At 36.4% G+C, this 24085-nt stretch overlaps 1 protein-coding gene across 4 annotated transcripts in view; it reads left to right on the forward strand.

Annotated features, from left to right (window-relative positions):
- The window catches only part of RABGAP1L (RAB GTPase activating protein 1 like), a 665825-nt gene that overhangs the window by 88604 nt on the left and 553136 nt on the right, over window positions 1-24085 (forward strand). For all 4 annotated transcript variants that reach the window (XM_068541282.1, XM_068541284.1, XM_068541285.1 and 1 more), the window contains exons 6-7: window positions 7322-7479; window positions 8741-8851. In XM_068541282.1, coding sequence (XP_068397383.1) covers window positions 7322-7479; window positions 8741-8851 — 269 coding nt within the window. The remainder of the gene's footprint in view (window positions 1-7321; window positions 7480-8740; window positions 8852-24085) is intronic.

Here is a 24085-nt window from a genome sequence, read left to right on the forward strand (position 1 = left end):
TATACAAGCCTACCTCAAGAAACAAGAAAAATCTCAAGTAAACAATCTAACCTTACACCTAAAGAAACTAGAGAAAGAAGAACAAACAAAACCCAAAGTTAGCAGAAGGAAAGAAATCATAAAGATCAGAGCAGAAATAAATGAAGTAGAAACAAAGAAAACAATAGCAAAGATCAATAAAACTAAAAGTTGGTTCTTTGAGAAGATAAACGAAATTGATAAGCCATTAGCCAGACTCATCAAGAAAAAGAGGGAGAGGACTCAAATCAATAAAATCAGAAATGAAAAAGGAGAAGTTAACAACAGACACCGCAGAAATACAAAGCATCCTAAGAGACTACTACAAGCAACTTTATGCCAATAAAATGGACAACCTGGAAGAAATGGACAAATTCTTAGAAAGGTATAACCTTCCAAGACTGAACCAGGAAGAAACAGAAAATATGAACAGACCAATCACAAGTAATGAAATTGAAACTGTGATTAAAAATCTTCCAACAAACAAAAGTCCAGGACCAGATGGCTTCACAGGTGAATTCTATCAAACATTTAGAGAAGAGCTAACACCTATCCTTCTCAAACTCTTCCAAAAAATTGCAGAGGAAGGAACACTCCCAAACTCGTTCTATGAGGCCACCATCACCCTGATACCAAAACCAGACAAAGACACTACAAAAAAAGAAAATTACAGACCAATATCACTGATGAATATAGATGCAAAAATCCTCAACAAAATACTAGCAAACAGGATCCAACAACACATTAAAAGGATCATACACCACGATCAAGTAGGATTTATCCCAGGGATGCAAGGATTCTTCAATATACGTAAATCAATCAATGTTACACCATATTAACAAACTGAAGAAGAAAAACCATATGATCATCTCAATAGATGCAGAAAAAGCTTTTGACAAAATTCAACACCCATTTATGATAAAAGCTCTCCAGAAAGTGGGCATAGAGGGAACCTACCTCAACATAATAAAGGCTATATATGACAAACCCACAGCAAACATCATTCTCAATGGTGAAAAACTGAAAGCATTTCCTCTAAGATCAGGAACGAGACAAGGATGTCCACTCTCAGCACTATTATTCAACATAGTTCTGGAAGTCCTAGCCACGGCAATCAGAGAAGAAAAAGAAATAAAAGGAATACAAATTGGAAAAGAAGAAGTAAAACTGTCACTGTTTGCGGATGACATGATGCTATACATAGAGAATCCTAAAACTGCCACCAGAAAACTGCTAGAGCTAATTAATGAATATGGTAAAGTTGCAGGATACAAAATGAATGCACAGAAATCTCTTGCATTCCTATACACTAATGATGAAAAATCCGAAAGAGAAATTATGGAAACACTCCCATTTACCATTGCAACAAAAAGAATAAAATACCTAGGAATAAACCTACCTAGGGAGACAAAAGACCTGTATGCAGAAAACTATAAGACACTGATGAAAGAAATTAAAGATGATACCAACAGATGGAGAGATATACCATGTTCTTGGATTGGAAGAATCAACATTGTGAAAATGAGTATACTACCCAAAGCAATCTACAGATTCAATGCAATCCCTATCAAATTACCAATGGCATTTTTTACGGAACTAGAACAAATCATCTTAAAATTTGTATGGAGACACAAAAGACCCTGAATAGCCAAAGCAGTCTTGAGGGAAAAAAATGGAGCTGGAGGAATCAGACTCCCTGACTTCAGACTATACTACAAAGCTACAGTAATCAAGACAATATGGTACTGGCACAAAAACAGAAACATAGATCAATGGAACAGGATAGAAAGCCCAGAGATTAACCCACGCACCTATGGTCAACTAATCTATGACAAAGGAGGCAAAGATATACAATGGAGAAAAGACAGTCTCTTCAATAAGTGGTGCTGGGAAAACTGGACAGCTACATGTAAAAGAATGAAATTAGAATACTCCCTAACACCATACACAAAAATAAACTCAAAATGGATTAGAGACCTAAATATAAGACTGGACACTATAAAACTCTTAGAGGAAAACATAGGAAGAACGCTCTGACATAAATCACAGCAAGATCTTTTTTGATCCACCTCCCAGAGTAATGGAAATAAAAACAAAAATAAACAAATGGGACCTAATGAAACTTCAAAGCTTTTGCACAGCAAAGGAAACCATAAACAAGACGAAAAGACAACCCTCAGAATGGGAGAAAATATTTGCAAACGAATCAACGGACAAAGGATTAATCTCCAAAATATATAAACAGCTCATTCAGCTCAATATTAAAGAAACAAACACCCCAATCCAAAAATGGGCAGAAGACCTAAATAGACATTTCTCCAAAGAAGACATACAGACGGCCACGAAGCAAATGAAAAGATGCTCAACATCACTAATTATTAGAGAAATGCAAATCAAAACTACAATGAGGTATCACCTCACTCCTGTTAGAATGGGCATCATCAGAAAATCTACAAACAACAAATGCTGGAGAGGGTGTGGAGAAAAGGGAACCCTCTTGCACTGTTGGTGGGAATGTAAATTGATACAGCCACTATGGAGAACAATATGGAGGTTCCTTAAAAAACTAAAAATAGAATTACCATATGACCCAGCAATCCCACTACTGGGCATATACCCAGAGAAAACCGTAATTCAAAAAGACACATGCACCTGAATGTTCATTGCAGCACTATTTACAATAGCCAGGTCATGGAAGCAACCTAAATGCCCATCAACAGACGAATGGATAAAGAAGTTGTGGTACATATATACAATGGAATATTACTCAGCCATAAAAAGGAACGAAATTGAGTCATTTGTTGAGAAGTGGATGGATCTAGAGACTGTCATACAGAGTGAAGTAAGTCAGAAAGAGAAAAACAAATATCGTATATTAATGCATGTATGTGGAACCTAGAAAAATGGTACAGATGAGCCAGTTTGCAGGGCAGAAGTTGAGACACAGATGTAGAGAATGGACATCTGGACACCAAGGGGGGAAAACTGCGGTGGGGTGGGGATGGTGGTGTGCTGAACTGGGGGATTGGGATTGACATGTATACACTGATGTGTATAAAAGTGATGCCTAATAAGAACCTGCAGTATAAAAAAACAAACAAACAAAACAACTAATACTAAACTTTCATTGGGTTATTTGTATGGAAATATGTTAATATAAATGTTTCAGACTTTAAAAAAAAAAAAAAAAGAATTTGTTTCTACTACTCAGTGTAACCATTTTCTTCAAAACAGATTTTGCTGTTTGTATGTTATGACATACTTACCATTACTAGCAATTCTCAGTGTTGTGTTTTAGAAGCAGGTTGTTATCAGCTGGTGTTACAGGCATTCAGAGGTATTTCATAATACCAAGGGTACCATTAGGAACATCTTTACTCTTAATGCATTGGTTTTTCTTAGGGTTGCTGGTACACTACTATATAAAAGAAAAGCTAATTCCTTGTATGAGAAAATATTATTGCTAAACTATATTTATTGAGATGGTATTTTAGCAAAATGCCTTATTTTGGAAATTAATTTAGAAGTTATATTGTTCTTCTCAAATAAACTGATTTTTGTAATTAAAAAAATTCTTGTATGATTGCCACTTGTTTTAGCTCCTTTCGATTAGTAATATATTTGAGCAAGTTGTTTTTAAAATTTGAACACATATTTTTCTGGGTATCTTTTATAGGATGACTTTTCTACATTTACTTTTTTTGGGTGAACATTTTCTTGATAAATGTTTTTAAAAGAGTTGCTCCTTTTTCACGAATATTAGTGAAAAGGCTTTATCTTAGAAGAATTTGCTGTGTTATTTTATTTTATTTTTAATTAATTTATTTTTAATATTTTATTTATTTATTTGGCTGCGTCGGGTCTTAGTTGTGGCGCATGGGATCTTTTGTTGTGGTGTGCGGGCTGTTTGTTGTGGCACGTGGGCTTCTCTCTAGTTGCGACAGGCGGGCTCAGTAGTTGCGGCATGCAGGCTGTCTAGTTGTGGTGCAGGCTCTAGAGTGCACAGGCTTAGTTGCCCCTCTGCATGTGGGATCTTAGTTCCCTGGCCAGGGGTCGAACCTGTGTCCCCTGCATTGGAAGGCGGATTCTTAACCACTGGACCCCCAGAGAAGTCCCCCTGTATTACTTATTTTAAGTAAATATTTCATTTAATAGCATTTCTTGGGCTGTTAATGTGTAATACATAATTGAGAATTTGGAAAATACTGAAATACAAAAGAAGATAAAAGTTACTCAGAATTCCATCAGAATTAAGATTTTGGTGTATCTCCTTTCCACATATCTACATGTGTCCTCCTGCCCACCTCTTCAAAAACAACAGCAACTCCAAGACATAGTTTTGTGTTTAACTAATGCTTTCTGTAGGTAGGTGCTGCCTCTGGGGAAAAATTGTACTGTATTATTTGTCAATAAAACTTTTGACTTCTGCAAAGAAAACACCTGTTCTAGATTATTGTGTGTGCGTGTGTGTTTTAATAGTGTGACATGTATAGAAATGTTTTCCATGGTATTATGTTTTAAATTTTTTCATGATGAAATTGGTTACCCAGTTTGTTCCAATAACTATAGACATTGATAATCATTGTTTTTGAAGCTACTTTACCTTACCAATTCTTGGATCATCATTCCAGCTTATTCACAGACTCTAGAAGTCACAAATGATTTTAACCTTGTTGTTGGAAATAGCAACTTCTAAGACATGGTCAGGATTAAATGCAGTTTGATTGCTGTTAACGTACTGTTGTGTCCTTCCTCCAAGAAGAGAGAAAGGTGTAGTCTGATTTTCCCCCCATCATTCTCTACCACTCTGGCTCAGCCCCATATGCTTAGCCTTTTTAAAAACAAATTCCTGAGCCTTGCCCATCTACTTTAGAATTCGCCAAGTTCTTTGACTTTTTTTTTTGGTGTGGCCTGATGTGTAGGCTTGCGGACAGCTCTGATACAAAGAAAATGAAATAGAAGAATATAGGAGAGAAGAAAAAATAATAAATAGGGTTGGGGTTTAACTTTACTAATGTATCAAAACCTAAGTACAGGTATTCTATTTTCACATATAATGTTTTCTTAAAAATATGCTTAAAAATGTTTTCTTAAACACACATAAAATGTAAATAAGAGACGTCACATTTTATTTGGAGTTAGGAAGTGGGGAGTACTCAAAGAACTGAAAATAGTTTAAAGTCCCTGTTTACACTTTACCTTGTAGGCATAATCTTCAGTGACTTATTTCTAGCATGTTCTTTGATTCTGTTTTCCTCTATAACATTTAAATTATTGAGCTAAGTCCAATAAGGGTCTAGTTGAGGCTGAACATATCTGTTTTTGCCTTAGCTAATGATTCCTCCCATTCACCCCAAGCACATTCAACTTACATGTGCTGAAATGAAAGCTCCATGTACACAGCTGTATCCCTCTCTCCTAGAATACTTAGTACACAGAAGGCACTCAAAATTATTGGTTGAATGAATGAGTGAACTTATCATTGTCTTAATTGTATAAGATTTGAGGTCTACAGTTCTTATTAATATCAATTCTTTGCTGCTTTGTTGTTTTTACTCATTTATATAAAATTATAATGAGATAACACTTTAACATATTAAAAAATTTTACAAATGCTGTGATACAAATATGATGCTATTGATTGAAGTTGAACTTTAGGCTGGCAGGCAGCATTCTTATACAGTTAACCTGTGTAAGTCAGTTAATTTAGGAAACTATTGATTTGGCACTGGAAAGGCAGTTTAGGGTAGTCATTGATTACTAGATGTAAGTGTGGCCATTGGAAGTTTGAGGACCATTGAATGTGTTAGAGTATGTGTGTGTGAGAAAAGGTAGAATGTAGGAATATAATAAAAATAGAATATTAAGGAAAGACCCCCATACTTGAAGAAATTCTACTGTTAATGAGAGTGCTCTTATTTCAAGCAAATTATAAAATATTATCATCTTAGATTAATACAAAGAATAATTTGAATTCACTTTATCTAAAGTGAAGGATTTAATATTCAGAGAAGTTTCTTTACTAGTACCTCCCAGTGTGAGATTTTGAAAATATGACCTTTGTTCAAACCCTTCTTATTTCATCTTGTTTTTATTTGTTCAACCCATGAGGTGCCTGAGAGATTTGGAAGGTCTTTTGTGTGTGAAGCGGACGAGTTTGAGATGGTATGATGCTTCTTTTGGAACCAAGGAAGATAATACCGTCTGGAAGAGTGTGGGATGTAGAGTACTCCTCCACTTCAGGGGAGGAGTAAAAGCCATCCATATATATACACACATACATATATTTCTGTATGTGTGTGTATATAAAGTCACCAGGGTGGCTTAATACTAATAAATTAGATAAGAACATTTCAGGATTCATTCATTCTGCGACACGTTTATACAACAACAACAACGTTGAGTAACAACACTGGAAGCTCTTTCAATCGTGCTCTTTAAAATTTTAAATCATGTTTTCTTTTTGCAAAAAACAGTATTTATTCTATGCCTCAGGATCTAGCCCCCTGAAGCTGAGAGAAGTGAAAAGAGAAATTGACACCTTGGGCTAAAACCTTGTTTGTGTGTGTTCATTGGGAAGGTTTAGATGCCCCTGAAGCTGAGAGAAGTGAAAAGAGAAATTGACACCTTGGGCTAAAACCTTGTTTGTGTGTGTTCATTGGGAAGGTTTAGATGCCAGTATCATTCTAGTAATTATCTTAGGATTCATTCATTGCAATATAGTATCTTAGGGGTCATAGAAACATCTATACATACATACAGCTTCTTTTGTGACTTTAAATTAAACGTCTTTATTTTGGTGTTTAAATGCCAGATTGAAAGAAGCAAAGTACAGTTGACCCTTGAACAGTGTGCTGGGGCTGGGGGGTGGGGTGTGGTAGGGGCGCTGACCCTCTGCCCAGTCAAAAATTCATGTATAATTTATAGTTGGCCCTCCATATTAGCGGTTCCTCCTTATCCACTGTTCCGCATCTGCCACTTCAACCAACCGTGGCTTGTATACTACTGTAGTATTTACTGTTGAAAAAAATCTGCGTATAAGGGGACCCGTGCATTTCAAACCCATGTTGTTTAGGGGTCAGCTGTGTGTGTGTATATATGCTTATACTGTGTATATATACACACTATATATTACAAACTCTGTGTGTGTGTGTGTGTGTGTGTGTATGCTTAGACTATATCTACTTTATCTGCTAAAGAGCATTGTGACCATGGGAAATTATAGATTCAAGAATTAGGGAAGCAGTTTATCAAAATGCAGTTAAATCTTTGTCTAATATTGTTTCCATTTTTATTCTTTTAGGTAAGCAGAATTTTGTATAGTTTCTGTACAGCTTTCAAACGGTCTTCTAGACAAGTATCTGATGTTAAAGACTCAGTTATTCCTACCCCTGACAGTGATGTATTTACCTTCAGTGTCTCCTTGGAGGTAAAAGAAGATGATGGAAAAGGAAACTTTAGGTGAGGTTGTTTGGAAAGGTTAAAAATTGGTATTGTGTCTGAAATATAATATTGGCTAATTTAAAGTTTCCAGAATATACAATGTTGGTATAAAGCTTTAGGGTGATAAAGAAATATTTCACTGGTGAATGCATGGTTCACTTTTGTCATGCTTTTCAGATATTTTATGTAAATTATTTTCTTAATATTTTAAAATACTGATTTTTACTGTAGAAAATTTAGTAAAATAATAAAATTAGAGTAAAAAGCTATGGTTTTGTCAGCCACAATCACTTTTAATATTTGATTTCTAGAGTGTATTTTTATACAGTTGTATATGTATATATAGTTTTTTCTTTTAACTTCATGATATAAGAATTTTTCAATTAAAATATTCTTAAAATCATTTTTAATGGTCACCGGTAGTATGTTGTATGGTTTGACCATCATTTAATTAACCATTTCCTTCTGCTGTATATTTGGAATGTTTTTCTTTAGTTCAAAAATAGGCAGATAATAGGAAACAGTTATACTCTTTAATGATCAGTTATGCGCCTTTACTTTGCCTTTGTTTCTGACCATAATTGTTAGGTAGGTATTTTATCTGTTTTTTACAGATACAGAAATTGAGTCTTAGGTCAAATAAGTTGCTAAAGGTATTTTTCCTTTTCAGATAAGGCAACCTATATTTTAGACACTTAACTGTTTTTGTTTTGTTTCTTTTAGACACTTACTGTTTTAATGAACTAATTCTTGAGAATTGTCAGTCTGGCCTAGGCTAGAATTTAACTTGCCCTGATCTGTACCTCTTTGTTCATCTTTTATTTGTATTTACTTGGATTTGTCACAGTCATCTCATATTCTAGATGTTTAAAAGTAAGCTCTTCTCAATTTTTGCCTTGGGTTTCACTGTGTTAAGGGCATTCATGCAACCAGCTAAACCAGAAATGTGACAGTCTTAAAAGTAATTAAATAAACCATGTTCCTAAATTTGTTAAAATTTAAAAACTAAAATTTGAAATGATGTCATTTAAAAAGTTTTGTTTTTAATCTCGGTTAGGGATAAATTATAAGGCTCTTGTAAACCCAGTTTAAAAATTAATAACACTGTTTTGCTGACTGTAAAGTTTGTAGTTACTCTGTGGCAAGATGAGAGTTAGGATATCTTAAGAATAAGGGTGTTGTTGCTTAAACAGTTTGTTGGCTCATTCGAACCTTGAAAGAGAGATCTTTTTTATTGTTTTTAATTATTTTTAATTCCTGTTCTTTTTGCATGTTTCAGTCCTGTGCCTAAGGATAGAGATAAATTTTATTTCAAATTAAAACAAGGAATAGAGAAGAAGGTTGTGATTACAGTGCAGCAACTTTCTAACAAAGAATTAGCTATTGAAAGGTAAGCAGCTTGCTCCTAAATGCTACCAAAACTTGTATTGACATTGTTACTGTGTTTCAAGAGACTTACTATTGAATCTCAGCTGTATTACTTACTGTGGCTTTTCACCATGCTTCAGTTTCTCCATTTAAAAATGAGAATGAGAAACCTAATGCTTTCCCCACTTAAATAAGTTAGATATAACTGGTTCATTGAAAATGTCAATTGATGGGGGGAATAAACATGAAATGGCTTTGTTTTATCAGTAATAACTGCTTCTACCCTATTTGGGCTTTTTCCGTCTCTCCCTTATTTACATATAGGACAAATACCTTAACTTCTCAATCATTTTGATTATTAAAAAGTCCATTTAGTTACTGAGATATCAGAATCTTTAAGAGATATATCTTTAAAATATATAAACACACATGCACATATGTACACACACATGTGTCTGCATGCGTTTGTATATTTATGTCTATATTTTATTTTTTTGTTAGCAGTAGACATAGCAATATTTTAATCTTTTTATTTAGAGGTAATTTCAAACTTACAGAAGAGTTAAAAAAAAAGAAAAAAAAACCTAGTACAGAGAACACCTGCATGCTCTTTACTCAGAATCACTTATTAATAACATTTTACCCCATTTGCTTTGCACCCACTTTCTCAATCTCTCTCTCTCTCTGTCTCTCAGTCTTTCTCTCCCTCCCTCCCCCACAACACACACACGCACACACACACACGTGATTGTTTTTCTAAACAATTTAAGAGTAAGTTACATACATCATGGTGTTTTATCCCTATCTACTTCCTTAGGAAATCTATATTTCCTAAAAATAGGGATACGAATATCTCTTATTTAACCACATTATTTGTATCAACCTCAGTAAATTTAGCTTTCATGCAATACTTTTAATCTAACCTACTATTCGTCTCTAATTTTGTCAGTTAACCCAATACCATCCTTTCCCCCCATCCAATTTGGGATTTACATTAGGGTCAGATATTGCATTTAGCTGCCATATGTCTTTAGGTTTCTTTAATTAGGAAAGATTTCCACAGTCTGTCTCTCTCTTTTAAAACATGGACTTTTTTTTTTAATAAATAAATTTATTTATTTATTATTTTTGGCTGCATTGGGTCTTTGTTGCTGCATGCGGGCTTTATCTAGTTGTGGTGAGCAGGGACTACTCTTTGTTGTGGTGTGCGGGATTCTCATTGCGGTGGCTTCTCTAGTTGCGGAGCACGGGCTCTAGGTGCGTGGGCTTCAGTAGTTGTGGCCTGTGGGCTCTAGAGCGCAGGCTTAGTAGTTGTGGCGCACGGGCTTAGTTGCTCCACGGCATGTGGGGTCTTCCCAGACCACGGATCGAACCTGTGTCCCCTGCATTGGCAGGCAGATTCTTAACCACTGTGCCACCAGGGAAGTCCCATCAACATGGACGTTTTTGAAGAATACATCCCTTTCCCTATTTTTATTTTTATTTATTTTTTGCATCTTTATTGGAGTATAATTGCTTTACAATGTTGTGTTAGTTTCTGCTGTACAACAAAGTGAATCAGCTATATATATATATACATATATCCCCGTATCCCCTTCCTATTGAGCCTCCCTCCCACCCTCCCTATCCTACCCTCCCTATCCCACCCCTCTAGGTTGTCACAAAGCGTCAAGCTGATCTCCCCGTGCTATGCAGAAGCTTCCCACTAGCCATCCATTTTACATTTGGTAGTGTATATATGTCAATGATACTCTCTCACTTAGTCCCAGCTTCCCCTTCCCCTGCTGTGTCCTCAAGTCTGTCCTATACATCTGCATCTTTATTCCTGCCCTGCCACTAGGTTCATCAGTACCGTTTTCTTAGATTCCACATATATGCGTTAGCATATGGTATTTGTTTTTCTGACTTACTTCACTCTTATGACAGTCTCTAGGTCCATCCACGTCTCTACAAATGACCCAATTTCGTTCCTTTTAATGGCTGAGTAATATTCCATTGTATATATGTGCCACATCTTCTTTATCCATTCATCTGTCAGTAGACATTTAGGTTGCTTCCATGTCCTGGCTGTTGTAAATAGTGCTGCAGTGAACATTGTGGTACATGTATCTTTTTGAATTATGGTTTTCTCAGGGTATATGCCCAGTAGTGGGATTGCTGGGTCATGTGGTAGTTCTATTTTTAGTTTAAGGAACCTCCATGCTGTTCTCCATAGTGGCTGTATCAATTTACATTCCCACCAACAGTGCAGGAGCGTTCTCTTTTCTCCACACCCTCTCTAGCATTTATTGTTTGTAGATTTTTTGATGATGACCATTCTGACCAGTGTGAGGTGATACCTCATTGTAGTTTTGATTTGCATTTCTCTAATGATTAGTGATGTTGAGCATCTTTTCATGTGTTTGTTGGCAATGTGTATGTCTTCTTTGGAGAAATGTCTGTTTAGGTCTTCCATCCATTTTTGGATCGGGTTGTTTATGTTTTTGAAATTGAGCTGCATTAGCTGCTTGTGGATTTTGGAGATTAATCTTTGTCAGCCGCTTCATTTGCAAATATCTTCTCCTATTCTGAGGGTTGTCTTTTTGTCTTGTTTATGGTTTCCTTTGCTGTGCAAAAGCTTTGAAGTTTCATTAGGTCCCATTTGTTTATTTTTGTTTTTATTTCCATTAGTCTAGGAGGTGGATCAAAAAAGATCTTGCTGTGATTTATGTCAAAGAGTGTTCTTCCTATGTTTTCCTCTAAGAGTTTTATAGTGTCCGGTCTTACATTTAGGTCTCGAATCCATTTTGAGTTCATTTTTGTGTATGGTGTTAGGGAGTGTTCTAATTTCATTCTTTTCCATGTAGCTGTCTGGTTTTCCCAGCACCACTTATTGAAGGGGCTGTCTTTTCTCCATTGTATATACTTGCCTCCTTTGTCAAAGATAATGTGACCATAGTTGCATGGGTTTATCTCTGGGCTTTCTATCCTGTTCCATTGATCTATGTTTCTGTTTTTGTGCCAGTACCATACTGTCTTGATTACTGTAGCTTTGTAGTATAGTCTGAAGTCTGGGAGCCTTAATTTTGCACATTAATTTTGTATCCTGCTACTTTACCAAATTCATTGATTAGCTCTGGTAGTTTTCTGGTGTCATCTTTAGGATTTTCTATGTATAGTATCATGTCATCTGCAAACAGTGAGAGATGTATTTCTTCTTTTCTAATTTGGATTCCTTTTATTTCTTTTTCTTCTCTGATTGCTGTGGCTAAAACTTCCAAAACTATGTTGAATAATAGTGGTGAGAGTGGGCACCCTTTGTCTTGTTCCTGATGTTAGAGGAAATGGTTTCAGTTTTTCAGCATTGAGAATGATGTTCACTGTGGGTTTGTCATATATGGCTTTTATTATGTCATGTAGGTTCCCTCTGTGCCCACTTTCTGTACAGTGTTTATCAAAAATGTGTTTTGAATTTTGTCAAAAGCTTTTTCTACATCTATTGAGATTATCATATGGTTTTTACCCTTCAGTTTGTTAATATTGTGTATCACATTGATTGATTTGTGTATATTGAAGAATCCTTGCATTCCTGGGATAAACCCCAGTTGATCATGGTGTATGATCCTTTTAATGTGCTGTTGGATTCTGTTTGCTAGTATTTTGTTGAGGATTTTTGCATCTATGTTCATCAGAGATACTGGCCTGTAGTTTTCTTTTTTTGTGACATCTTTGTCTGGTTTTGGTATCAAGGTGATAGTGGCCTCGTAGAATGAATTTGGGAGTGTCCCTCCCTCCACTATATTTTGGAAGAGTTTGAGAAGGATAGGTGTTAGCTCTTCTCTAAATGCTTGATAGAATTTACCTGTGAAGCCATCTGATTCTGGACCTTTGTTTGTTGGAATATTTTTAATTACAGTTTCAATTTCAGTGCTTGTGATTGGTGTGTTTATATTTTCTTTTTCTTCCTGGTTCAGTCTTGGAAGGTTGTACTTTTCTAAGAATTTGTCCATTTCTTCCAGGTTGTCCATTTTATTGGCATATAGTTGCTTGTAGTAGTCTGTCATGATCCTTTGTATTTCTGAGGTGTCAGTTGTTACTTCTTTTTCATTTCTAATTCTGTTGATTTGAGTCTTCTCCTTTTTTTTCCTGATGAGTCTGGCTAATGGTTTATCAATTTTGTTTATTTTTTCAAAGAACCAGCTTTTAGTTTTATTGATCTTTGCTGTTGTTTCTGTTATTTCTTTTTTCATTTATTTCTGATCTGATCTTTATGATTTCTTTCCTTCTGCTAATTTTAGGTGTTTCTTGTTCTTCTTTCTGTAAGTGCTTTAGGAGTAAGGTTAGGTTGTTTATTTGAGATTCTTCTTGTTTCTTGAGGTAGGATTGTATTGCTGTAAACTTCCCTCTTAAAACTGCTTTTGCTGCATCCCATATGTTTTGTGTCATCGTGTTTTCATTGTCATTTGTTTCTAGGTATTTTTTGATTTCCTCTTTGATTTCTTCAGTGATCTCTTGGTTGTTTAACAGCATATTGTTTAACCTCCATGTGTTTGTATTTTTTTACACTTTTTTTCCTGTAATTGATATCTAGTCTCATAGCGTTGTGGTTGGAAAAGATGCTTGATATGATTTCAATTTTCTTAAATTTACCAAGGCTTGATTTGTGACCCAAGATGTGATCTGTCCTGGAGAATGTTCCATGTGCACTTGAGAAGAAAGGGTATTCTGTTTTTTTTAAAAAATAAATTTATTTATTTTTTGGCTGCATTGGGTCTTCGTTGCTGCGTGTGGGCTTTTGTAGTTGTGGCGAGCAGTGGCTACTCTTCCTTGTGCTGCATGGTTTTCTCATTGTGATGGCTTCTCGTTGTTGTGGAGCACGGGCTCTAGGCTTGCGGGCTTCAGTAGTTGTGGCAAGCGGGCTGTAGAATGCAGGCTCAGTAGTTGCAGTGCACGGGTTTAGTTGCTCCGTGGCATGTGGGATCTTCCCAGACCAGGGCTCGAACCCATGTCTCCTGCATTGGCAGGCAGATTCTTAACCAGTGTGCCACGAGGGAAGTACTATTCTATTGTTTTTGGATGGAATGTCCTATAAATATCAATTAAGTCTATCTGGTCTAATATGTCATTTAAAGCTTGTGTTTCCTTATTTATTTTCTGCTTGGGTGATCTATCCATTGGTGTAAGTGGGGTGTTAAAGTCCCCTACTACTATTGTGTTACTGTCGATTTCCCCTCTTATAGCATTTGTCTTATGTATTGAGGTGCTCCTATGTTGGGTGCATAGATATTTACAGTTGTTATATCTTCTTCTTCGATTGATCCCTCGATCATTATGTAGTGTCCTTCTTTGTCTCTTGTAATAGTCTTTATTTCATAGACTATTTTGTTTGATATGAATATTGCTACTCCAGCTTTGTTTTGATTTCCATTTTTATGGACTATCTTTTTCCATCCCCTCACTTTCAGTCTGTATGTGTCCCTAGGTCTGAAGTGGGTCTCTTGTAGACAGCATATATATGGGTCTTGTTTTTGTATCCATTCAGCCAGTCTGTGTCTTTTGGTTGGAGCATTTAATCCATTTACATTTAAAGTAATTATTGATATGTATGTTCCTATTAACCATTTTCTTAATTGTTTTGGGTTTATTTTTGTAGGTTTTTTCCTTCGCTTGTGTTTCCTGTCTAGAGAAGTTCCTTTAGCATTTGTTGTAAAGCTGGTTTGCTGGTGCTGAATTCTCTTAACTTTTGCTTGCCTATAAACCTTTGATTTCTCTGTTGAATCTGAATCAGATCCTTGCTGGGTAGAGTAATCTTGGTTGTAGGTTTTTCCCTTTCATCACTTTAAATATATCTTGCCCCTCCCTTCTGGCCTGTAGAGCTTCTGCTGAAAGATCAGCTGTTTACCTTATGGGGATTCCCTTGTATGTTATTTGTTGCTTTTCCCTTGCTGCTTTTAATATTTTTTCTTTGTGTTTAATTTTTGTTAGTTTGATTAGTATGTGTCTTGGCATGTTTCTCCTTGGGTTTATCCTGTATGGTACTCTCTGCACTTCCCAGACTTGATTGACTATTTCCTTTCCAATGTTGGGGAAGTTTTTGACTATAATCTCTTCAAATATTTCCTCAGACCCTTTCTTTTTTTCTTCTTCTTCTGGGACGCCTATAATTCAAATGTTGGTGCACTTAATGTTGTCCCAGAGGTCTCTGAGACTGTCCTCCATTATTTTCATTCTTTTTTCTTTACTCTGCTTTGCGGCAGTTATTTCCACCATTCTATCTTCCTGCTCACTTACCTGTTCTTCTGCCTCAGTTGTTCTGCTATTGATTCCTTTTGGAGTATTTTTTTTAAAATTTTATTTATTTATTTATTTATGGCTGTGTTGGGTCTTCGTTTCTGTGCGAGGGCTTTCACTAGTTGTGGCAAGTGGGGGCCACCCTTCATCGCGGTGCGCGGGCCTCTCAGTATCGTGGCCTCTCTTGTTGCGGAGCACAGGCTCCAGACACGCAGGCTCAGCAATTGTGGCTCACGGGCCTAGTCGCTCCGCGGCATGTGGGATCTTCCCAGACCAGGGCTCAAACCCGTGTCCCCTGCATTGGCAGGCAGATTCTCAACCACTGCACCACCAGGGAAGCCCTTTTTGGAGTATTTTTAATTTCCGTTATTGTATTGTCCATTACTGTTTGTTTGCTGTTTAGTTCTTCTAGGTCCTTGTTAAACATTTCTTATATTTTCTCTGTTCTATTTCTGAGATTTTGTGTCATCTTTACTGTCATTACTCTGAATTCTTTTTCAGGTGGTTTGCCTATTTCCTCTTCATTTATTCAGTCTTGTGCGTTTTTATCTTGCTCCTTTGCCTGAAAGATATTTCTCTGTCTTATCATTTTGTCTGATTTACAGTATTTGAGGTTTCCTTTCCCTAGGCTGCAGGGTCATAGTTCCTCTTGCTTCTGTTAGCTCTGCTCCCGGTGGTGAGGTTGGTCCAGTGGCTTGCGTAGGCTTTGTGATGGGAGGGACTTGTGCCTGCGTTCTGGTGGGTGGAGTTGAGTCTTTTCCCCCTGTTGAACAGGGCCGTGTCAGGTGGTGCGTTTTGGGGTGTCTGTGAGCTTAGTATGACTTTAGGTAGTCTGTGTACTGATGGGTGGGTTTGTGTTCCTGTCTTTGTTTGTTGTTTTATGTGAGGCATCCAGTGCTGGAGGCTGCTGGCAGTTGGGTGGAGCCGGGTCTTGGATTCAGATAGAGACCTCTGTGAGAGGTCTTGGTGGTTAATCTTCCCTGTGGCCAGGAATTCTCTAGTGGTCCAGTGTCCTGGACTTGGTGCTCCCACCTCAGAGCCTGAGGCCCGACTTCTAGTCAAGGAACCAAGACCCCACAAGTTGTTCATACCAGTTATGCAGGGATCTTTACAGTCCTTTCCAGTGTCCAAGGTCTTCTGCTAGTGTTCAGCCGGTGTTCTATGAGAGTTGTTGCATCTATAGATGTATTCCTGATGCATCCGTGGAGAGAGATGAACTCCATGTCCTCCTATTCCTCCTTTCCCCTCTTTTTAATATAACATTGCTCAGTTTGGGTTTATCAAATATTTCCTCATGATTAGATTCAGATAGTTTATTGCTGCATAGGTGATGTTCTCTCCTTCACAGTGTGTCACATTTGGAGGCGCTTGATAACCATTTGTCCCTTTCTGGTGATGTTAAATTTGATTACCAGTCAAGATGTCTGGTTTCTCCATTGTAATTCCTTTTTTTTTCCCCTCCCTTGCAGCTAGTAAGCAGTTTGTGGGGAGACCCATGAAAATATCTTGCTTCTCATCAAAATTTCTTCCTTGGTTTAGCTTTCATTCATAATTCTTGTCTGATCCAGTCTTGGATTAACTTAAATATAGAAACCTTGGTGAATATAGGTGAAATAGTGAGATACCTAATTATGTTTTCTTTGTTAACTTAGATAAACATTTACGCATACATTTAAAATATATTATACATAATAACTTAGAAATGTTGCTTTTTGCCCACTCTCATGTTCATAAGACAAACTTATTCAGACTCTCCACAATAATCTTCGACATCAGTGTCTTCATCATCACTTAAGCTACTTTTTGAATAATTTTAAGGCATTTTTCCAGAGCACGTTATCTCAACTTCTGCCTAAGTTGTTTGAGATAAAGCACTTTTTGAATCAGTATATATCATTATCATTAGAAATTCTACCTAAGCCGGAATTTTACCTACCATTTGTATAGCATTAAGATAGCTAAAAAAATTCATTCCATATATAACCACTTAATATATTGCTTTTATTTTAATATAATTGATGTCGATGATAATATTTAACAACTATGGGTTCATATGCTCAGCAGTAATTACCAAATCTGTTAAGTGTTTTTGCCTCCTTTTTCACACATTCTGTCGGATGACCTCTAAACATCCAAACTAAAATTAACTTGAGATTGCTTCAGGCTAATGGGTCTTCCTCAAAGAATACTTTGTTCAACATAGCAGACAGAATTTCCTGTGATATGGGGTATTTTTTAAATACTTCAATTTATCTTTTTTTTTTCAAAAAAGAAACTCTTGCTTTTTATTGGATTATATGTGGTACTTAATGTGTTTAAATCACAAAATGTAAGTAGTGGAATTTAAGGTAATCCAGTAGGTGGCAGTCTTGTCAAGAGAATTCTTAACCTCTGATTTTTTTTTTTTTTTAAAACATTGCTGCTGACAAAGTTCAGTTATAGTATAAAGACATCGGTGTGAAAGTAAATCCTTCAAATTACATAATTTTGGCTTACTTTCTGAGAAAATGATTTTTAAAAACAACTTCCCATTATGTGAAATTTCCAACATGCACACAAGTAGACAGAATAATATATTGAATGGCAGTGTACCCATCACCCATTCTGAATGCTAATTTTCAGTATTTTGGCTTTTAAAAATATTAGTTTTTATCATGAAAAAAATCTATTTCTCTGTGCATTCAAGGGTTCAGGCATTCCTCATGCATAGATATTTGACGAATTATACTCTGATTATTGGTCTCATCCCCTTTGAAGGCAAGTACTGTGTCATTTATCTCAGAATCTCCAATATCTAGCCCTGTGCTAGGAACCAGAGCTTTGTAGTTACTTAGTCCTTACTTAGCACTTTCTCTGTGCTGAGCACTGTTCTAGGTGCTACTTATGAGGTATAGGTACTATTATCTTCATTGTACAGTCAGGGAAACTGAGGCACAGAGAGGTTAAATAGCTTTCTCAAGGTCATACAATTAAATACCAAGTCTATCTGGTCCAGAATAAATATTCTTACTCTCTACTTCGTTTTAAAAACTTGTTGAGTAAATGAATAAAAAGTATATAAAAATTTTATAAAGTTAAGAGTATTGACTACATTCACTGTAACATGCAGAGTGTAATAGAACATTGCACCCAATAGAATCCTAACCTGTTTAGAGGGTATGTGAAAACTGCTCTCATAGTTTGAAAATTTCTAATGTTCTTTTGCTTTTCTCAGTCACCTGTGTTAGATTTTACAAGTTAAGCTTTATTTAGGAACTGGACATAAGAAAGAAAATAATATTAACATTTTTGTGTGATGGCCATTGTAAAATTTAATTGTCATAACAACATATGAGGAAAACATTTTAATTATTACCCTATTTTTTTTTTTCAGAAGATGAGACAGAGGCTTAATGGGATTAAGTAACTTGGTCACTTAGCCAGGAACTGGTAGAGCCAGGGTTTAAACCAAGGCCATCTGACTTCTGAGTGTATACTTTTGGAGACTGTACCGAATGAAATTTTGATTATGTGCTAAGTTTAAAATTAATCAAACCAGTTAGAAAATAAATGGATTGGCATTCCTTGGTGTATTTCCAGCAGAATTTGAAAGTGAGAGTATAGATGGGCATCCAAGTGATTGTTCAGTGACTTCAAACCCAGGGGCACCATGCCCTGGGAGAAAAGCTGATAGATTTGTAGAAGAGAAGACCAACAATAAGAGCTGAGAGGAGAAAGCAAGATGATTGTAATCTGAAATGTGTGAGAAGAGCAGCCTAAGCCTAATTATTGAGAGGCTCCAGTTAAAATGTTAAAGCAGATCTGATCAGGTCAGTCTCTTTCTGGTGTTTCCAAAGTGGAGATAGCAATCTTCTCTGTCCCTCTCCAGCTGGCATTTTCATGGGTTTTGGTCTCATCGTGTGTAGAAATACTGCAAAAGAATTTCTTACATACTACTAAATTGATATGGATTTTTAAAGCTTTATTTAGTATTTAAAATACTCTAGCACTATTATATAGCACCCACATCAATGCTTTGAATAGATTGCTGGTTTTGCTAGATACCCGAAAAGCGAGGGGGAAATTTTTCATTTTTTGCTGTATTAATTTTCTGACTAGTTGATTTTTGCCAAGTGTTACTTCTTAATTTGTCATAAAATAATTCAGGGAAAATAATACCATATACATTTGGAAAATGGGTCTCTTTACAGTTCCCTAACAAGAAGTGGAGTTCTAATGATGGTAATTCCAGACCTTTTGGAGGGTTAGTTGGGAAGAGAATTTTGGCTTCAGGGTTTTATGCCTGTCAGATCACTTTGTTCCCAGGGATCTGCCCTGATGCTTGATGTGTGAACCAGAATGAAGTATTGATACAGCAAGCAGAGTATAATTACTAGATTTGTTTTAAGTATACAGCTTTGTTTGTACTGAGTAACATGGGCCATTACTGCTAGGAAGAAAGAATTTCCATGAATCACTTTTATCTGATCTTAATTTCGGGGAGTACAATCATTACATATACATTAAAGTATATATATATATATAATATAAAACACATCATTACTAGAAGGCAGTTTGATCATTTGTAGAGTGATTCAGAGATGTGCCTGTTTTGATAATAAATTCTGCTTCAGTTCTTAATTTGTGCTTTCTGGCTTGCAGCAAAAACTACATAGTGAGAAGTTGAAGTGTTAAGTACCATACCTCATAGCATGAGTGATTGACAGGTACCTTTCCTTGTGTTATTTTCTTGAGGAAAAGATTTCCAAGCCATGGAGTACTGAAAAAAAAAATCACCTAGGGCTCTTTTCTTCTCACAGAATAAGCAATTTTCTAATATGTTTGACATCACTAAAGTAGATAGATAGTAGAACCTGAACTGTTAATTATTTTGGGGCTGATATAATTGGATGTGAGACCATTCTGAGGGTCTTTTGCTGAATTTATGTAGCACTTATTTTTGCCTTCACCCTAGCAAGTTGTTAAATAGTTTTATTTAGAAAGGAGCTCAAGTCACTGACTTTAAGTTGCCTAGATGTAAAATCAAGAGTTTTAGATGTCTTAATAATTTTTCTTTCATTTTTCTCCATCCTGAAAATGAGAAAAAGTTAGTGGAGTGACCCAAAGTCTGAATAATATATATTTCTTAAATTAATTAATTAATTTATTGTTTATTTTTGGCTGCATTGGGTCTTTGTTGTTGCACATGGCTTTCTCTAGTTGCGGTGAGTGGGGGCTACTCTTCGTTGTGGTGTGCAGGCTTCTCATTGCAGTGGCTTCTCTTGTTGCGGAGCACGGGCTCTAGGTGCATGGGCTTCAGTAGTTGTGGCACGTGGGCTCAGTAGTTGTGGCTCACGGGCTCTAGAGTGCAGGCTCAGTAGTTGTGGCACTCGGGCTTAGTTGCTCCACGGCATGTGAGATCTTCCTGGACCAGGGCTTGAACCCGTGTTGGCTGCATTGGCAGGAGGATTCTTAACCACTGTACCACCAGGGAAGCCCCTGCATAATATTTTACAAACTGTTTTTGAACTTACTCATTTGTCCTCTTTGAGTTTTCATATAAGGCAGTAGAAAGATAACTCTCTTTTACCTTAGAAGAACAGGATATATTTATACAAAATACTTTCATTGTTCTCTGATAGTTATTTCAAGTGACAATTGATAAAGAGTTATCGGCGTCATCATGTGCTTTGGAGAATGAGAAATTGGAAGCTTCTGTCTTCTCTCAGCTTTTGGACTGGAACTTGTAATTAGGACAGAATTTTCAGTGTCTTCCATTGCTAGCTTTTGCTGGCACCCAGTGGGGGGGGGGGGTGGCACTCCAGAGGTATGTATATAATACGATTACATTTTTAGCATCGTATCTTAAGAACTACTTTTTTAATATTAGCAATGAAAACGTACATTGCTTTCTGTCAAATGTTTTTCTAAGTTTATTCTAGATGTCTTGGGGCTCATTTTTTTTTTTTAATATTATTATTATTTTTTTAAAATTTATTTATTTATTTTGTTTTTGGCTGTGTTAGGTCTTCGTTTCTGTGTGAGGGCTTCCTCTAGTTGCGGCAAGCGGGGGCCACTCTTCATCACAGTGCGCGGGCCTCTCACCATCGTGGCCTCTCCTGTTGCGGAGCACAGGCTCCAGACGCACAGGCTCAGTAATTGTGGCTTACGGGCCCAGTTGCTCCGCGGCATGTGGGATCTTCCGAGACCAGGGCTCGAACCCCCGTCCCCTGCATTGGCAGGCAGACTCTCAACCACTGCGCCACCAGGGAAGCCTCATTTTTTAATGAACTTTTAAATGTGAAATAATTACAGACTCACAGGGAGTTAAAATAATAGTATAGAGAGGCCCCATGTACACTTCACCCAGCTTCTGCCAATAGTAACATGTTACATAACTATAGTATAATGTACAAACTAGGAAATTGACATTGGTACAATCGATAGACCTCTACTGGAGCTCTTTTTGAATCCTTTTGTAAATCATAGTATGCTTCTATAATATAATAATAATTTCTTAATTAATTAATTGTTTTTCCAGTGGCAAAAGATCTTTACTTAGCTTTATTTAACTTAAGGTGACTAATCAAGATAGTTAGGGACAAAGGGGCTACCAGGTCCTAGCAGAGGAGAGAGTTCCAGGTTGTTCAAATGTAGTAGTTTGTTTTTTTTAAGCTGAAATATATTTGACATATAACATTGTGTAAACTTAAGGTATACAACACGTTGATTTGATACATTTATATATTGTAATATGATTGCCATTGTAGCAGTAGTTAACACCTCTGTCACGTCATATAATTATCAATTATTTCTTCTTTGTGGTTGGAATAATTAAGATCTAGTCTCTTAGAAAGTTTGATTATATACAGTGTTGTTGTCTATATTCACTATACTGTGTGTTAGATCTCTAGGACTTATTTACTACTAGTTGCAAGTCTGTACTTTTAAACAACATCTCTCCTGTTCCCCCACTCCCCAGTAACCACCAGTTTACCCTTTGTTTTTACAAGTTTCATGTTTTTAGATTCCACATATAAGTAATATCATACAGTTTTATCTGTCTCTGTCTGGCTTATCTCACTTAACATAATGTCCTCAAGATCCACTTTTGTTGTTGCAAATGGTGGAATGTCCTTCTTTCTCATGGTTGAATAATATTCCACTGTATATACCACATCCTCTTTATGTATTCATCTATTGCCGGGCCCTTAGGGTGTTTCCATATCATGGCTGTTGCAAATAATGCTGCGATAAACATGAGAGTGCATTTATCTCTTTGATATCCTGTTTTCATTTACTTTGGGTATATACCCAGAAGTGGAATTGCTGGATCATATGGTAGATCTATTTTTAACTTTTTGAGCAATCTTCATATTGTTTTCCATAGTGGCTATAACAATTTACATTCTTGATTTACATTAAGAAAATAACTTCTTAATTTATTGGTTTAAGAAATTTTGATTTCTAACCCGGCTGTTAAGTTATTAGAAGAGATGAGGTATTTTAACTGTATCCTATGCCAATTATCAATTTATGGCCTCTTGGTTCCAAATCTACCCTCTTACTTGATCTGCATTAGTGCAACTTTATGCATCATCTTTGCAGCAAGCACAGTATTAAATTGTGCCAGTAGAGGGTGCTGGAGAGATACCGCAGGAGGGAGGGACTTTTCTTGGTTCTGCTGTGCTGTGATTGTTTCTTGCTCTTGCTACAAGATGCTGGGACATCCAGTGCTGCTGTGCTCCAGCTGTGCACACAGTGCATGCATTCCCTCTGTGAACTCATAGTCCTGGTCCTGGCTCAGCGAGATCTTCCTGCAGCCCTCCAGATACAGACACTGTGGGCCTCAGGCTTTGTACCACTCTGCCTCTGAGCTGCCTCCGGGAGTCCTGATTTCCTTTGTTCACCTGCCTGCCACCCTTGGCTACCTGCACCCTAGAGGGTTGTTTCCTGTTTGCTTGTGGTCCAGCTTTGCCTGGGCAGTCCAGAAAACTTCTTTTGTCATCCACTGGGTTGCAGTCATATCTTCTACAGTGAGATCAGAATACCAGCTTTAGGGAGAGGATCTTCTTTCCAAGTTTGCTCTTCTTTGGGGTACTCTTCCTCAGCCTTAGGTTGTTCTTTAGAATTCTCTTTAGAGTCACTCTCCTATTACAGAGAATAATTTTTTATAATAAACTTTTCCTGTTCAAATTATTTCTGTGCTCTCTCTCCTATTTGGACCTATACTGACAGTATCTAATTGAACTAGTATCTAATGAAATTAACCAGTCCCACAGATAAAGTTTCTGATACATTTCTGGGGGAAAAAAGTGTTTATTTTAGACAGTCTTTTTAACTGATAGTCTTTTAATTGTCATAATAATGGCAAGGATAATCACCACTATTTAATGATTTCTACCATATGTTGACATCCATCCCAAGTGTTTATTGCATAGTGTTTTTCATACTAAAGCAAGGAATCCTATAAAGTAAATTATCTTTTTATTTACTTTTTTTTTGGCAGAGGGAGGAAACTAAAGCATGTTATTTTGCCTGCTAAGAAACAGCTAAGAAGAGGCAACATGAGGATTTGAATCCAGGGCTTTTTGCTAGTCTTCCGGAAGTCTTTGTATTTGTCTCTTTTGTATGACTTTTTTTGGGGGAGGGATGAGGGGAGGTATTAAGTATCTATAGATACGATATAATTATTTTATATCACTAGTAAACACTGCTTAGTTACTAATATTTTGTTCTTATTTATAATGGCAGCATTTTTTTTTTTTTAAAGATCTTGGCTGATTTGAAGTGGGAGGAATGACTACATAAAATGTTATTTTTATTTAGTAGGACTTTAGGCAATTAATTAACAAAAGTGAAATAACAGGGGGTGCAGGTTCGATCCCTGGTCGGGGAACTAAGATCCCACATGCTGTGCAACCAAAAAAAAAAAAGCAAGTCAACAAAAGTTAAATAAGTCTTATGTGTGAATATTGTATTTGTGTTTTAAATATTAATTTGATTT

Source organism: Eschrichtius robustus, chromosome 3 (genome assembly GCF_028021215.1).
Source record: "Eschrichtius robustus isolate mEscRob2 chromosome 3, mEscRob2.pri, whole genome shotgun sequence".
NCBI lineage: Eukaryota > Metazoa > Chordata > Mammalia > Artiodactyla > Eschrichtiidae > Eschrichtius > Eschrichtius robustus.